Source organism: Trichosurus vulpecula, chromosome 3 (genome assembly GCF_011100635.1).
Source record: "Trichosurus vulpecula isolate mTriVul1 chromosome 3, mTriVul1.pri, whole genome shotgun sequence".
NCBI classification, from domain to species: domain Eukaryota; kingdom Metazoa; phylum Chordata; class Mammalia; order Diprotodontia; family Phalangeridae; genus Trichosurus; species Trichosurus vulpecula.
In genome coordinates, this window is record NC_050575.1 from 34,650,591 (window position 1) to 34,668,335 (window position 17,745).

The window sequence follows — 17,745 nt, forward strand, 5'->3', positions numbered from 1 at the left end:
GGGCTGGCTAAAATTCTTGATAGCTGCTCTGAATTTTGTCAGCATTCAACCAAATAGTCTAACTAGATCACAGAGCAAGGTGCCATTTAAATAAAAGTATAGAAAAAGTTACAGGATGTGGTAATAATTATTTTGTTTTCATTTTCTATTCCTCAATAAAATAGGTTTAAGGTCTTTGCAGATTATGAATCCTATGTCAAGTGTCAAGAAAAAGTCAGTCAACTATACATGGTAAGAGCATCTCTAACTCGTCTCACCTATCAAATTTAAAAAGGAAGTCATTTTTTGGAGAGTTCAAGGGAAACTCTTCATTTTCCCACTTTAGAAATGTTTCTCAAACACTCAGATCTTTGCTGTTAGATCAAAATGGAGAATAGATGCAGTTTTCCTATTCATTCAGGAAAAAAAAATCTCAGTTTTGGTCAGAGGTGGGGTTTTGATTTGCGTTTAGATCATCTAAGGAAAAAAAATTTTAAAACCTGTCCTCTTAATTGTAAATATAAATAGCTTTTCTACAATGTGGAGAACTATTTAGGTGTTTGCGCATTTCCAATAGAGACTAATGAATAACCTTTAGCAAACCAAATTATCAATCTTGCACAAATGACATCTTCTGCCAGGGTTAGAGGATTTAGTTGTATATGTGAAATATTTTATAGAGGCTTATGTGTCTAATAATAGAGACCTTTGTTTAATTAGCATAAGAAAATAATTAGTGGATAAATGGCTAACAAGACAGGACATATGCTGCAGCTTATGCATGAGCTGCCTTTATTTTTAGTTTTATTTTGGAATTCTGGTCTGAATTACAACTGTAGATCTGCTGTATGATGAAAAATTGTACAACCCATTAAAGTAAGTAGTACCATTCTGGATGTGGTATAAGCACTATTAAAAAGAGTTTTTACAAAAACAGAGAAACTGAAACAAGACAGAGTTTAAAATGTATTTCATTTAAATCTCAAAAATAAAAAAGCTTTGTATATATTGGCATGCTTTCTCTGGGACACAGGAAACAAGGTATAGTCCCAGCTTGTTGTATTTGTAATATATTTGGGGTTTGCTACAGAATTACTTTATGTCTATGATGTTTTACACACTATGACCTTATTTTATATTAAGTTACATCAAGTTGGGGCAGCTAGGTGGTGCAGTGAATAGAGCACCGGCCCTGAAGTCAGGAGGACCTGAGTTCAAATCCAGCCTCAGACACTTGACACACTTACTAGCTGTGTGACCTTGGGCAAGTCACTTAACCCCAATTGCCCTGCCTTTCCCCCTCCAAAAAAAGAAAAAAAATAGTAATAAAAATTATTTTTAAAAAAAGTTACATCAAGTTCCCAGAAGCACACTAAGCTCTTCTCACTTTAAATTCAAAATTATTGGTTTTGACAAATTAGAAAACAGAAAATGGCAGTGTCATCATCAAGTCAAAAATGACCCATAATGCTTCCCTGCCACTTGACATTTTTCTACCTCATTTAGATAGATATAGATATATACATGTATGAGTACATGTATATAATATATGTATATATCATATGTGTACAAATATATATCTACATGCACGTGTGTGTAGAAACACATAAACAGAGCTGGTACAGACAAAGGCCAGAAAATCAGAGTAAACAGGATGAAATTTAGATATGTCGTGGATTGGCAATGCTCAGGATGGGAATTAATTCTAATCTTTTCCTGTTAGTCTCAATTTAGAGTACTTTATAGGCAGAAAACCTAAAAAATATAAACAGGTAATTGTCGAGAAAGGAAATAAGGAAAAGATAAATGCTAATGCTAAACAATAACACAATGGATTGCCTCAGAATTATGCCGCATGTTGAAAAACAAAGAAAACAAATGAGTGTGCTATTTGGCACACTGAGTACTGAATGGCACCCTCATTAAAATCCACTTCTTAGACTAAAACATGTTAATACACTAGCTGGTTTTTTCATTTGTTCGTTTGTTCTTCCTCTATTAAAAACCCCTATAATCTTGATACTTATAAACACTATCCATTACTATGTTTGCTGGTGCATCCATCTGTCTCCAGTCTCTCCCTACTCCAATCCATCCTCAATTCAGCCACCAAAGTGATTTTCCTAAAGCACAGGTGCTATCGTTTCACCTTCCTTCTCAATAAATTCTGGTGATTCTATTGCCTCCAGGATCAAATATAGCATGCTGGGTTTGGCATCTGAAGCCTTCATAACCTAGTCCCCTCCTTCCTTTCCAGTCTTCTTATATTTTATTCCCTGACACATACCCTTTGATCTGGTAACACTGGCCCTCTGGATGTTCAATAAAGCAAGATGCTCCATCTCTAAGTTCTGGGTCTTTTCTCTGGCTGTCCCCCATGCCTGGAATAATCTCCCTCTTCCACTACTCCTACTGACTTCTTTGGCTTCCTTTAAGTCCCAACTAAAATCCCACTTTCAGAATCCTTTTAATTCTAGTGCCTTAACTCTTTTGATTATTTCCTATTTATCCTGTCTATAGCATGCTTTGTATATATTTATTTTTATATTGTCTCTTTGATTAGATTATAAGCTTCTTGAGAGCAAGGACTGTTTTCTTGCCCCTTCTTATATCCGCAGCACTTAGCACAGTGTCTGGCACATAGTAGGTGCTTAATAAATATTGACTGATTGATTGATGCTTATCCAAGTCCATTTACTATGTAGAGGTGAAGGAACTATGATTAATTTTGATTGTTGTTTTCCATGTAATGTTTTTAAATTATATTATTTATTTTCAAACAGCAAAATTCCACCTTCTCTCTGTTCCACCTCACCCCTTCCACCCCAAGTGAGAATGAAAGAAAAACACAACCCTTGTTACAAATTTGTATAGTTAAGCAAAACAAACTTCAGCATTGGCCATGTGGTCATATCTGTACATCTGTATCTCTCTCTCCCTCTCCCTCTCTCTCTCCTCTCTCTCTCTCTCTCACTCTCTCCCTCTCCCTCTCCCACTCTCTCTCCCTTTCCCTCTCCCACTCTCTCTCTCTCTCTCTCACTCTCTCTCTCTCACTCTCTCTCTCTCACTCTCTCTCTCTCACACTCTCTCTCTCACTGTCTCTCTCTCTCTCTCACACACACACATGCACACATGCGCACACATGCACATATACATGCTTATAAATGTCTATGAATGTCTCATTTTGTACTCTGAGTCCTTCACTTCTATCAGGAGGTGAATAGCAGGTTTCAATGTTACTTCCTTGAAATTACAACTTGTCATTACACTTGTCAAAGTCTCCAATTCTTTCAAAGTTGTTTGTCTTTGCCAAATTGTTCTTGTGGTTGTGTTAATTTCATTCAGTATCAGTTGGTATGTCTTCCCAGGGTTTTCGAAGACCTTCTCCAGTAACTAGCTTTTATTTGATCCATTCTAATTTTTTAAAATATTCCATCACATTTATATATAATAGTTTATTCATTCATTCATTCCTCAATTTATGGCCAACTCCTCATATTCTCATTCTTTAACACCTAAAAATAGCTACAAATATTTTGTACATCCTTAGTTAAAATTTGTTTTGCTTAGGACCAGTTCCTCCCTTAATCTATCTCCCCTTCTAATTCCTCCTTCTCCCCTTTCCCTTCTGGCTAGATGAAATATATTTCTGCATCCAACTGTGGATAGATAGATAGATAGATAGATAGATAGATAGATAGATAGATAGATAGATATACATATAGATAAAGATAAATAGATAGATAGATGATAGATAGATCTTGCATCATTTAATGAATTAAGATTAAAGTGAATTTTATGTCAACCACTACCCCCCACCTCTCCTCCTTTTTTGTATAGATGCCTACTTGCACACCCTGATAATGTGAGATCATTTTCCCTAACCTCATTTCCTCTTCCCTCATAGTGTATTCTTCTTCCCCTCTCTTTCCATTCTTCTCTTAAGGTCATCAAGACATAACAAAATCACTCCTAAGCCTTGTCTAATTAAGACTCCCTCTATGAGCCTAGATGGTGATAGGGTTCAGAGGAGACACAAGTATCTTCTCCCCATATTAGAATCAAAAACAGTTTATCCGGGGCAGCTAGATGGCGCAGTGAGTAGAGCACCGGCCCTGGAGTCAGGAGGACCTGAGTTCAAATCCGGCCTCAGACACTTGTCAGACATATGTCAAGTGTCAGACACTTGACATATGTACTAGCTGTGTGACCTTGGGCAAGTCACTTAATCCCGATTGCCCTGCCAAAAAGCAAAAAAAAAAAAAAAAAAAAAGTTTATCCTTGTTTAGTCCCTTGTGGTTGTTTATTTTGATTACTTTTTAAATTTTCTTACTTATTTTTTTACTTTACTATTTTTATATTATATATATTATTCTTATTAATATAAATTTATTTTATATAAATACATATTTTGTTGATAATATAAACATATATTATTTTGTTATTATGTTATTATTCTTATTTTTTAAATTTGTTTTAGTTTTCAACATTTACTTATATAAGATTTTGAGTTCTAAATTTTCTCCTCCTTCCTCAGCTCTCCCTTCCCCAAATGTGTAATCTGATATGTCATACATGTACAATCATGTCAAATATATTTCTACATTAGTCATATTGTAAAGAAGAATTAGAACCAAAAGGAAAAACCATAAGAAAGAAGAAACGAGAGGGAGGGAGGGAGAGAGAGAGAGAGAGAGAGAGAGAGAGAGAGAGAGAGAGAGAGAGAGAGAGAGAGAGAGAATGAATAGTATGCTTCAATCTGCATTCAGACTCCATAGTTCTTTCTCTGGATATGGATAGCATTTTCCACCATGAGTCTTTTGGAATTGTCTTAGATTCTTGTATTCCTGAGAGGAGTTAAGTCTATCAAAGTTGGTCATCACACAATGTTGCTGCTACTGTGTAAAATGTTCTCCTCATTCTGCTCACTTCATTCAACATCAGTTCTTGTAAGTCTTTCCAGGTTTTTCCGAAGTCTGCCTGCTCAATAGTATTCCACTACATTCATATGCCACAACTTGTTTAGCCATTCCCCAATTGATGGGCATCCCCTCGATTTTCAATTCTTGGCCACCACAAAAAGAACTGCTATCAATCTTTTTGTACATGTGGGTCCTGTCCCCATTTTTATGATCTCCTTGGGATACAGCTCTAGTAGTGGTATTGCTACGTCAAAGAGTATGCACAGTTTCATAGCTCTTTGGGCATAGTTCCAAATTGCTTTCCAGAATGGTTGGATCAGTTCACAACTCTACCAACAATCCATTAGTGTTCCAATTTTCCACATCTTCTCCAGTATTTATCATTTTCCTGTTTTGTCATGTTAGCCAATCTGATAGGCATTATGTGGTACCTTGGAATTGATCAATAGTGATTTAGAGCATTTTTTCATATGACTATAGATAGCTTTAATTTCTTCATCTGAAAACTGCCTGTTCATATCCTTTGACCATTTATCAATTGGTGAATGACTTGTATCCCTATAAATTTGACTCATCTCTCTATATATTTTAGAAATGATGCCTTTATCAGAGACACAGATTGTAAAAATTGTTCCACAGCTTTCTGTTTCCCTTCTAATCTTGTTTGCATTGGCTTTGTTTGTGCAAAAACTTTTTAATTTATGTAATCACTATTAGCCATTTTGCATTTCATAATCTTTGCTATCTCTTGTTTGGTCATAAATTCTTCCATTCTCCATAAATCTAACTATGTTTCTCTCCTCTGTTTGAACTTCAAAGTTTTGATGGAGTTCTGGTCTTTTCATCAGGAAAGCTTAGAAGGGCTCTACTTCACTAAAGACCCTTTCCCGCTGCGTAGGATTATACTCAGCTTTGCTCAGCCCATATCCTTTGTCTTCTGACATGTCATATTCCAAGCTTCCCACTCCTTAAAGGCCTCGACTGCTAAATTATGTATGATCCTGACTGTGATCCTTCATACTTGAATGTTTCTTTTCTGATTCCTTGCAGTGCTATTTCTGTGACCTGGAAGCTCTGGATTTGGGCTATAATGTTCCTGGGAGTTTTTATTTAGGGGTTTCTTTCAGGAAGTGACCTGTAGATCCTTTTTCTATATCCAATTTGCACTCTGATTCTAAGAAACGGTTTTCTTTTAAGACTTCTTGAAATATGTCTGGGATCTCTATTTTTCTCATGACTTTTAGCTAGTTCAATGATTCTTAAATTATCTCTCCTGGATCTGTTTTCCAAATTAGTTATTTTACTGTAAGATACCTTTCATTGCTTTGTGTTTTTTCTATCTTTTGGCTGTGTTTTAATATTTCTTATCGTTTCATGCATTCATGGGCTTTTATTTGGTCCATTCTAATTTTTTTTAAGTTTTTTGCTTGGGCAAAGTTTTGTGCCCCTTGTGCTAAGCTGTTAATTCCCTTTCCAATTCTTCTATACCTCTGTTTTTCAATCTTTTCTTATAGCACTCTTACTTCATTGAGTAAAAAGTATTTTTAATTCTTTTTCAACTTTTGCTTTATCTCTTCCAGGCATTCTAGTGTCCAAACTGTGTTTTTCTTTGAGACTTTTCTTTTTTTAAAAATTTTAATCTATTAATCTAACATATTTAGTTTTCAGCATTGATTTTCACAAGAGTTTGAATTACAAATTTTCCCCCCATTTCTACCCTCCCCCCCACTCTGAGATGGCATATATTCTGGTTGCCCTGTTCCCCAGTCAGCCCTCCCTTCTGTCACCCCACTCCCCTCCCATCCCCTTTTCCCTTCCTTTCTTGTAGGGCAAGATAAATTTCTATGCCCCATTGCCTGTGTATCTTATTTTCTAGTTGCATGCAAAAACTTTTTTTGTTTGTTTTTGAACATCTGTTTTTAAAACTTTGAGTTCCAAATTCTCTCCCCTCTTCCCTCCCTGCCCACCCTCCCTAAGAAGGCAAGCAATTCAACATAGGCCACATGTGTATCATTATGTATAACCCTTCCACAATACTCATGCTGTGAAAGACTCACTATATTTTGCTCATTCCCCACCCATCCCCCTTTATTGAATTTTCTCCCTTGACCCTGTCCCTTTTTGAAAGTGTTTGTCTTTGATTACCTCCACCCCCATCTGCCCTCCCCCTCCATCATCCCCCCTTTTTTTATCTTCTTCCCCCTTCTTTCCTGTGGGGTAAGATACCCAATTGAGGCTTTTCTTGTAGATGTTTTTGAGTCATTCTCTTCTGGGTCTTAGTCTTGAATTTATCTCTCATCATAATAGCTTTTTATGATGGGATTCTTTTTCTTCATTTGTTTTTTGCTCATTTTCCCAGCCTACTTCCTGACACCAAATTTGATATTAACACCAGGCTCTGGGCACTTCTGGAAGGAAGGTCTAGGTTTTGTACTATTGCTCTTTTCTTAGAGTATTGAGGGTTGTATTATTCAAGGATTTTAGGGACAGTTCAGACAGGGAACCTGCAAGCTTTCAGTGCTCCCAATATCATCTAATCCAAAAGTCTGATTGCTGTTTCCTGGCCTTTGAGCTTTGAAAGTTCCTGACCTGAGTTTGGGAGTGAACAGTAGATGGACTTGGCAGTTATTGGTTAGCTGGTTTAGAGTGACAGAACTAGGATTTGGTCTAGGATTCCTGCTATCATGATTTCTCAGTAGGCTCCAGACTAGATCAGAAGATAAAACTAGGATCCCGCTGTTTCCATGGTCTTAGCCCCACAGCTGCTGCTTATTTCAGAACTTCTCTTTACACATTGCCTAGGGCATGTGGCCATTCTTATGATAAGTACCAAATTTTTAAAAAAAGTTTGTCTTGATCTTTAGAACAAGAGTGTGAGGTATTATATGTAAAAGAATGCTACTCCTAGGTGCAGGTCCACCCTGGATCCATGAGAATGAGTCTGGGACTTCCTCTCTCCCTGATGCATAGCCTTTCCTTTAGCTGCTCTTGACCAACCCCATCCCAAGTTTCAGCAGACCTCTTAGTCTAGCTCCCTATGCTGACCTAGGCTGGAAAAAAATGACTCACAGTGACTTTTTCCAGGATTTCTTTATCAGAATTCAGCATTTTCTAGATGTGTTTGGAGAAGTTTTGAAGAGCTCACTACTCCTCAAATGGCTTCTTAATACTCCATCATCTTAGCTCCAACCCCACAAAATGTAAATAACTAACGTTTTTGTGGTGATAGTGTCAAACTTTCTAAAAGGATATTTCATACATCTGGCCTAGTTTTAAAATGGCAGTTTTTTTAAATGGTGAATGTATATAGTTTACTGTTAATATATATGAATATTAACATTTTTTGTCCAAATTGCTAAAAGATACCCATTTATATTGGCATATATTGTAATGAGATTTATAGAGCATTAGCTAAATGGTTTTTTTTGTGTTAAAACTAGTAAACTAAAATGAGAAAATATTGACTCAATCTTGGTATATCCATGAACATGGGAGGTAATATTCTATATAGGATATTTAGATTCATAGATTTAGAGCTAGAAGGAATTGTAGAGGCCATTAGTCTACTAAATTTTCAGTAAACATTTATTAAGTACCTACTGTGTTCCAGGAACTGTGCTAAGTACTAGAGATACAAATCATAAGAAGACCATCTCTGCCCTTACACGGGTTACAATCTAATGGGGGAAGACAATACACAAAAGGAAGCTGAAGTTGGGGAGGGCTGCTGCCAGGGGGTATACATAGCATGGGGGCATGATATTTTGGAGTCAAAACCAAGCAAAACAGCTAGTGAGAAATGAAGAGTTGACTGGAAAATCCTGAGGTCTCTATAAAAGGGAGACTTTGGGAGGATTCTTTTACATTGCACTCCATCCCTGAAATCAGAGAAGAGATGCAACTGAGGGTACTGAGGATGGGTTGAGTATGGAAGCTAAAGCATTCTCCATGATGATGAGATTTTTGGTGATGAGCTTATCTTAGGGGAAGTATGATGTTTTTGGAGTCTAAAGCAGAGGAGTTGGTGGGAACGTGACAAACAATTCCTTTGTTTTACAGGTATGAGATAGGGGTTGGAAACAATTAAGTGACTTGCCCAGGGTTACACAGCTAGTAAGTGCCTAAGGCAGGATTTAAAAAGTGAATCTTCCTGAATCCAGGGCCAGGACAATTGCCACTTTCTGGGCCCTGCTGCTATGGGAAGATCTGACCTCTCTGCTTTGAAATCCACAGAGATGAGAATGGCAGAAGCTGAGAAGACCAGTTTTTACCTATGATATTAGTGTTCTGTCTGTCTCCCACCTTCGAAATATACTGAGAATGGAATAAACCCATCTACTCCATGCTTATCTCCCTATCAATATTCACACTTAAAATAAATTGCCTGTTTGTATTCTTCATCATTTAGAATATAGACATGTTACTTTACAACTGAAACTAAATTGTTAAACCATTTCTGTCTTTGTAATGTGACAGGCATTGTCAGATATCCAATAAATTTTGATTAATCATTTTGAAGTTGCCAGGATTCCCAGAGGGCATACGTTACCATCATAAACTAGGAAGTAGTTACTTTGTTAATTACAAATTCAAACGTATATTCTTTAAGATACAAACTTAAAGGGCCTCCAGTTTTATAAGAAGGAATGACTACTGAAGTAAAGGTATTTCAAAGCTTTTGATTTTTAAAATTAGCATTTCTGGTCGCCAGTGAAACATAACCTAGAGTGTCAGTAAGCAAATGACACACGATATCTAGTTTCTCAAACCTACTGTGAGTTTTGTTCTCAGTTGCTTAGTTATAATTTTCTGTAACTTAATAAGGAAAGGGAAGGGAATAAGCATTTGTATTAATACCTACTATGTACCAGGGGCTGTGCTTTACAAGTATTATCTTATTTGGTCCTCACAACAACCCTGCCAGAGAGATTTGGGGATTTTTTCCCTCATTTTACAGTTCTGAGGCAAATAGACATTAAATGACTTGCTCTGGATGACGCAGCTAGTAATGGTCTGAGGCTAGATTTCAACTCAGGTCCTTCAGAGTCCAGGCCCTGACACCACTGGGCTACCTAACCGCCTATTTATAATTTTCTATAAGGTAAGAAAATTATGCTGTCATTATCTTCTGTGAGATTTTAGGATAAACCAAATTTGTCAAATGTTCTCCAAGTAAATAGGAGAACAGAGTACAATAATGGCATATTTTTTGTTTACAGAATCCAAAAGAGTGGACCAGAATGGTAGTGAAAAACATAGCTGCCTCAGGAAAATTCTCAAGTGACCGAACAATTAAGGAATATGCTAAGGACATCTGGAGTATGGAACCTTCAGACCTGAAGATGCCTCTGCCTAATGAACCTAGAGAGATGCTGAATAAAGAAAATGGTAAATGAATCAACGAGATGGAGTTCTGAACTATCCGTGGGGGGAGAAGTAGCCAAATATTTTATTATACCTAAGTATATTTTGCAATATTCCTTTCTTTAAAAAGAAAACTGTAATAATTAGTTCCAATTATCTTTTGGAAGAAAACTGTGTCTGTCTACTGGGACTGAAATAAAGGGCTAAGTTCAAGGAACTTAAGTTTAAGAGAGTTTAAATGCTATTCATGAGGGTACAGTCTCTGGGAACCCCCTTGAACTCTCCTTGAATCTTCCCTCTAGATCTGGCCTCACCCAAGGCCATAGGCCTTTCATTCTCTAGGCCCAAATTTCTACCTGGCCTAGCCCTCTATTGTCTAGCTGCTTCTACCCTTAATCCTATCAAAGTCCCATTCTCTTGTTTCCTGGAGTCTTGACCTCTAGTAACCCCAGTCCCATGGGGATCCTCCTTGGACTCCTCCTCAGGACCCTCCCTAAACCCCTCCTCTGGTCACCCCAGACTACTTGACCACCCCTAAATCCCTCTCACAATCTTTCTGTATATAAACTATATCTTGCCTCCATGAAGGTGCTCAGATTCAATCTGGCGCACCTGTGAAAACAAGCCTCATAAGATTTCCTAAGGCAACCCATTATGGCGAATCCTTAATAAACTTTGTCTTTTTCCTTGGCTGAGAAGGCTTGAGTCGAATTCATTCGGCAGGACCTGGTGCGTTGGTATTTTGGGATCTTGAGCACCCCTAAAAACTTATGGTTCCCTACCATCATCACTCTTCCTTAACTTCATCACTATTAAGCTAGCAATTATTTTATGACACTACGTAGGGCTCTACTGCCATTACCAAAGCTGATCAGACAGAAAAATACTCAAATTTTTAATGTAATACAAATGTGTCAAATTAATTAAAATATAATCATTTTATTATATCGGAAACTCTTTAACATCATCTCTGGATCCATGCCAAGAGGTACTTTATATAAAAAGCTTTTCACAATTCTTGATATGACCATCTAACACTATCAAACAATCTATTAATAGACATTTATTAAGCACCTACTATACGCCAGGCACTGTGTTAAGTGCTGGGTTTACAAAAAAAGGCAAAACACAGTCTCTGTCCTAAAGGAATTTACAGTGTAATGGGCAAGACAGCAGGCAAACAAATGTATGCAAAGTAAGCAATATACATAGGCATGAAAATAAAAAGTGATGGGTGGTGGAAGTGATCCCAGGCTAGGCTGGCTGGGCATAATTGGTGATATGATAAGGGGAATAAGGATGAATGTACCTCAGAGATTGTCTAGTGTGTTGTTTTCTTCATTTCCATCTTGGCCAATCTGGTAGGTGTGAGGTAAAACTTCAAAGGTGCTTAGGTATGCATCTCTCTTAGTAATTTGGAGCATTTTTTCATGTGATTGTTGATTTTTTTGCTTAGATTTTTTTCCTTGAAAACTGCCTTAGACAATTTATCTCCTAAAGAATGACTCTTAGTCTTACATCAGATCCTTACATGTCTTTGAGACGTTTATCAGAAAAAATGTTAAAAATAGCTTTCCATTACTTATTTTCCTTCTGATTTTGACATTAAATTTGCTTTTTCGACTTCCGGGGGTAGAGCCAAGATGGTGGCTGGAAAGCAGGGACTTGCATGAGCTCCCCACCACATCCTTCCAAAAACCTATAAAAAATGGCTCTGAACAAATTCTAGAACTGCAGAACCCACAAAATAGCAGAGGAAAGCAGGGATCCAGCCCAGGACAGCCTGGATGGTCGCTGAATGAAGTCTATCGCACATGGAGTGGAGGGGAACAGAGCTCAGCATGGGAGGCAGCAGGATGAGCCAGACCAGGAGCCAGGGGGAACAGGCCCTAGCAAACTGAATCAGTGAGCTGTGGCAGTTACCAGACTTCTCAACCCACAAACACCAAAGACAACAGAGAAGGTTAGTGGGAAAAGCTACGGGGACAGAGTTTGTGGTTTGGCCACCACCCCAGGGGCAGCGGGGGAGGTGCAGCTACAGAACTACAGCTGCAGTTACTTCTGGCCCCAGGCCCACGTGGTAGGAGGAATTAAGTGGCAGATCAGAGCAGGAGTGAAGAGCCTGCTGAAGATTTGCATCAGTTCCGGGTTGGTGGTTCTTAAGGAAGGAGGAGTGCTGGGGTGGCAGAGCTGGCTATATAGAAATAGCTCTGAAATCAATGGTGCATCCCCTCAAGCTTGGAACAAAGTACTCTTTGCTCTACAAGCAGTCATACCCTGACGAAAAACTCAAGGGTCAAGTAAGTTGGCTGGGAACATGGCCAGGCAGCGAAAATGCACCCAGATTCAGTCTCAGACTTTGGAATCTTTCTTTGGTGACAAAGAAGACCAAAACATATGGCCTGAAGAAGTCAACAAAGTGCAAGAGCCTACACCAAAAGCCTCCAAGAAAAACATGAACTGGTCTCAGGCCATGGAAGAGCTCAAAAAGGAGTTGGAAAAGCAAATTAAAGAATTAGAGGAAAAATTGGGACGAGAAATGAGAATGATGCAAGAAAACCATGAAAAACAAGTCAATGACTTGCTAAAGGAGACCCAAAAAAATATTGAAGAAAACAACACTTTAAAAAATAGACTAACTCAAATGGCAAAAGAGCTCCAAAAAGCCAATGAGGAGAAGAATGCCTTGAAAGGCAGAATTAGCCAAATGGAAAAGGAGGTCCAAAAGACCACTGAAGAAAATACTACCTTAAAAATTAGATTGGAGCAAGTGGAAGCTAGTGACTTTATGAGAAATCAAGATATTATAAAACAGAACCAAAGGAATGAAAAAATGGAAGACAATGTGAAATATCTCATTGGAAAAACCACTGACCTAGAAAATAGATCCAGGAGAGATAAGTTAAAAATTATTGGACTACCTGAAGGCCATGATCAAAAAAAGAGCCTCGATATCATCTTTCAAGAAATTATCAAGGAGAATTGCCCTGATATTATAGAGCCAGAGGGTAAAATAGAAATTCAAAGAATCCACAGATCGCCCCCTCAAATAGATCCCAAAAAGAATACTCCTAGGAACATTGTCACCAAATTCCAGAGCTCCCAGGTCAAGGAGAAAATACTGCAAGCAGCCAGAAAGAAACAATTTGAATATTGTGGATAAACAATCAGGATAACACAGGTTCTGGCAGCTTCCACATTAAGGGACCGAAGGGCTTGGAATACGATATTCTGGAGGTCAATGGAGCTAGGATTAAAACCAAGAATCACCTACCCAGCAAAACTGAGTATCATGCTCCAAGGCAAAATATGGACTTTCAATAAAATAGAGGATTTTCAAGCTTTCTCAGTGAAAAGACCAGAGCTGAATAGAAAATTTGACTTTCAGACACAACAATCAAGAGAAGCATGAAAGGGTAAACAAGAAAGAGAAATCATAAGGGACTTACTAAAGTTGAACTGTTTTGTTTCCATTCCTACATAGAAAGATGATGTGTATGATTCATGAGACCTCAGTATCATAATAGCTAAAAGGAATATGCATATATATATGTGTGTGTGTATGTATACATATATATACATGTGTGTGTGTCTATGTATGTATATATGTAGGTATACACACACACACACACACATACACACACACAAAGGGCACAGGGTGAGTTGAATATGAAGGGATGATATCTAAAAAAATAAAATCAATTTAAGGAATGGGAGAGGAATATATTGAGAGAGGAAGAAAGGGAGAGATAGAATGGGGTAAATTATCTCGCATAAAAGTGGCAAGAAAAAGTGGTTCTGTAGGAAGGGAAGAGGGTGCAGATGAGGGGGAATGAGTAAATCTTGCTCTCATTGGATTTGACCTGAGGAGGGAATACCATACACACTCAATTGGGTATCTTACTCCACAGGAAAGAAGGAGGAAGAAGATAAAAAAGGGGGGATGATAGAAGGGAGGGCAGATGGGGGGGGAGGAGGTAATCAAAAACAAACACTTTCGAAAAGGGACAGGGTCAAGGGAGAAAATTCAATAAAGGGGGATAGGTTAGGAAGGAGCAAAACATAGTTAATCTTTCACAATGTGAGTATTGTGGAAGGGTTTTACATAATGATACGCATGTGGCCTATGTTGAATTGCTTGCCTTCTTAGGGAGGGTGGGTAGGGAGGGAAGAGGGGAGAGAATTTGGAATTCAAAGTTTTAAGAACAGACATTCAAAAACAACAACAACAACAAAAAGTTTTTGCATGCAACTAGGAAATAAGATACACAGGCAATGGGGCATAGAAATTTATCTTGCCCTGCAAAAGAAGAAGGGAAAAGGGGATAGGAGGGGAGTGGGGTGGCAGATGGGAGGGCTGACTGGGGAATGGGGCAACCAGAATATACGCCATCTTGGAGTGAGGGGAGGGTAGAAATGGGGAAAAAATTTGTAATTCAAACTTTTATGAAAATCAATGCTGAAAACTAAATATATTAAATAAATTTAAAAAAATAAATTTGCTTTTTCAAAAACTTTTAATTTCATATAATCAAAATTCTCCACTTTATCCTGTGGGATTCTATTACTTTTCTGGTCACAAAATCTTCCCCCCTATCCATACTTAGATCTGAAAGTAATTTCTTTTTTAGTCCTTTAATTTATTTTATGATTTAACCTTTTATATCTAGGTCATGTATACATTTGGAGCTTATCTTGATATATGGCAGAAAAACCTGCCCAGTTTTTTCCCAGTGGATTTTGTCCAATAATTAATCCTTTTCCCAGTAACTGGGCTCTTTAGATTCATATAAACATTATGCTGCCATGTTTGTTTGCTTCTACACATTATGTGCATAATCGGTTCCACTAATTGACTTTTCTTTTTTTAAACCAGTACAAAATAATTTAATTGGGGCATCTAGGTGGCTCAGTGAGTAAATCACTGGCCCTGGAGTCAGGAGGACCTGAGTTCAAATCCTGCCTCAGACACTTGACACACTAGCTGTGTGACCTTGGGCAATTCACTTAACCCTGATTGCCCTGCCTTCCCCCTCTAAAAAATAATAATAATCATTTAATGATTACTGTTTTATAATATAGTTTAAGATCAGGTACTGATAAGACTTCCTTCCCACTCTTTCATTATTACCCTTGAAATTCATGACCTTTTCTTCCTCCATATGAATTTTATTATTTTTTTCTGCCCCTTTAAAATATTCCTTTGGGAGTCTAATTGGCACAGACTTGAATAAATTAGATTATCTAGCATTGTCATTTTTATTACATTGGCATGACCTACTCATGAGTAATTAAAGTTTCTCTAATTATTTAGGTCTGTCTTTATTTCTGCAAAGGGTGTTTTATGGTTAGATTTATATAATTCCTGGGTGAATCTTGGAAGATATGCTACCCAAGATTTTATTGTTTCTGCAATTATTTTGTATGGAATTCTCTTCAGAGCTCTTTTTGCTGAGTTTTGCAGGTTCACTATAGAGAAATAGAGAGTATTTATGTGGATTTGTCTTGTACCCTTGTGTGGTTTGTCCCCGTGACTTCAGGGAGACGATGAATGAGAGAGGGCCAAGCAACACTCATTCAGTGAATAGGCCTCTTTAAGAAGTGAGTCAAGGGATGGCCCCTTTAATTAAAAAAAAAGCGCCAAACTAGGAGGGGAAGATCTTCAGGATTCATGGTCAAAACAGAAACAAGCATTCCTAATGAAAAGGCCAGAGCTGAATGGAAACTTTGACATTAAAACATAAGACTCAAGAGAAACATAAAAAGGTAAACATAAAAGAGTAATCATAGGGGTCTCAATAAAGATACTGTTTCCATTCCTTTGTGGGAAGATAATACATGTAATTCCTGAGAACTTTATCATTATGGCACCTCCAGAGAGCTAACTGGTGAGTTATGAGTACAAATTGAAGTATAATTTTCTCATTTTATTTTTCTTGCCTTTTTTGAAATATGGCTAATATGGAAAATGTATTTTTCATGATTTCACATGTATAATTGATATCATATTGCTTGCCTTCTCAGGTGGTGGGGAAGTGCTGGGAGGTGATAATCATTTAATATCAATCTCATAACTTCAATAAGGGTCAGAGCCAGAGCCAATTAACCAGAGGAAGATCCTGAACCTAACAATCTCTTTGTTCTCTGAGTAAACTTAGAGAATACCTCTTCCTATGTCAACAAGGCCAGATGGGGCTGATTTAAGGGCATGCTTTCCTCTGTCTACTAGCCATTAAGGATGAGACCCTTAACCTTAGAAACTATCTTGCTTAATGTTTTATGGGCATATACTGTGTTATGGAATGTTAATGGTAAATTAAACACAGAAACTCTGGGTTGTAGTTTCAATTGGCCCTTGTCCACTCTCTTATCTTATTATATTTATGACCTATTCAATTTAGAAAAGTCCTCTTCTTGTATCACGGTTAAACATACATGGAGATCATAAAATTGAGTAACACAGACATACTGAGTTGTGACTGTTCTAAAAATGTACTTAAACCTTCTCATTCTTCTGTTCAAGCAGTCAGATTTTGTCTGGCTTCACTCATGTATGTATCTGCTAGCTTCAAGGGAATAAATAATATGAATTCACGTATCACCTAGCTTGTTTGCCTACTTGAACCAAACTTTCAGGTTGACAGAGGGAAGGAGAAAATCCAGAACTAAATTTTTTTTTAAATGTTAAATAAATAAGATTTTTTAAAAAAAAGTAGATGGGAACCAGATTGTCAATTACTTAACTGGCCAATTGAAGAGTCAGTAGGGAAATACTAAAGATTTCCTGAGTAGGGGACAGATCAGTCTTGTTGGTAGATGATTTAACCTAGATCTTCAAGCTACCTGTTAAAACCTTGTTTCCGTTAGATTATTCTGCCTCTTCCCATCTTAAATAAAATTCCACTCTATAAAGAACAGTATTATTTGGAGGCTTAAGTAAATTTCATACAATAGTTCTTGATGAGTCAATTTAAGATACTGCAGAAACTGTAGCAATATTTTTCATTGTTGGGTGGAATATATGTGAACCAGTGTATAGGCATATGAGTCAATTACTCTAGCTTATCTACATAAGTTGTCAACTTTTAATGCAGGAAATTTGCAAATCTTGGCTATCCTCTTCATGGCAGAATTTACTCTGGTTATTCATGCCCATTGCTCTCTCAGGAAATCTCTGAAGAAAGAATACCCATGTTAGCTTGATTATTCTTCATGTACCCAGTTTCCATTGATAGAAAATTGTTTAAGGCAGTTGATCCTTACCTCACAATCATTGCCAACCTGGGATTTTTGCATAGGAAATTATGTTGGAAACCAGGAGGAAAAATAACCATCTTGACTCTTTCTTTGTTTTTGTATGCATTATAGGCAATTTCATATACCTGTAAGGGTAGAGAATAAAAGTCTTAGAGGAGTGAGATAAATGTTTGAATCTGAATTAAATATTTTCTAAAACAAAATTCACTGAATGTTTTTCTTG

At 37.3% G+C, this 17,745-nt stretch overlaps 2 protein-coding genes across 2 annotated transcripts in view; one reads left to right on the forward strand and one right to left on the reverse strand.

The window, feature by feature from the left end:
- The window catches only part of PYGL (glycogen phosphorylase L), a 66,390-nt gene extending 55,908 nt beyond the window's left edge, over positions 1–10,482 (forward strand). Inside the window, exons 19-20 of the mRNA XM_036748583.1 lie at positions 165–231; positions 10,121–10,482. Of these exons, the coding sequence (XP_036604478.1) occupies positions 165–231; positions 10,121–10,297 (244 nt within the window). The 3' untranslated portion in view covers positions 10,298–10,482. The remainder of the gene's footprint in view (positions 1–164; positions 232–10,120) is intronic.
- ABHD12B (abhydrolase domain containing 12B) overlaps positions 9,012–17,745 on the reverse strand; it is a 56,637-nt gene continuing 47,903 nt past the window's right edge. The window contains 4 exon segments of the mRNA XM_036748584.1: positions 9,012–9,041; positions 9,043–9,119; positions 12,624–12,631; positions 17,529–17,647. Of these exon segments, the coding sequence (XP_036604479.1) occupies positions 9,012–9,041; positions 9,043–9,119; positions 12,624–12,631; positions 17,529–17,647 (234 nt within the window).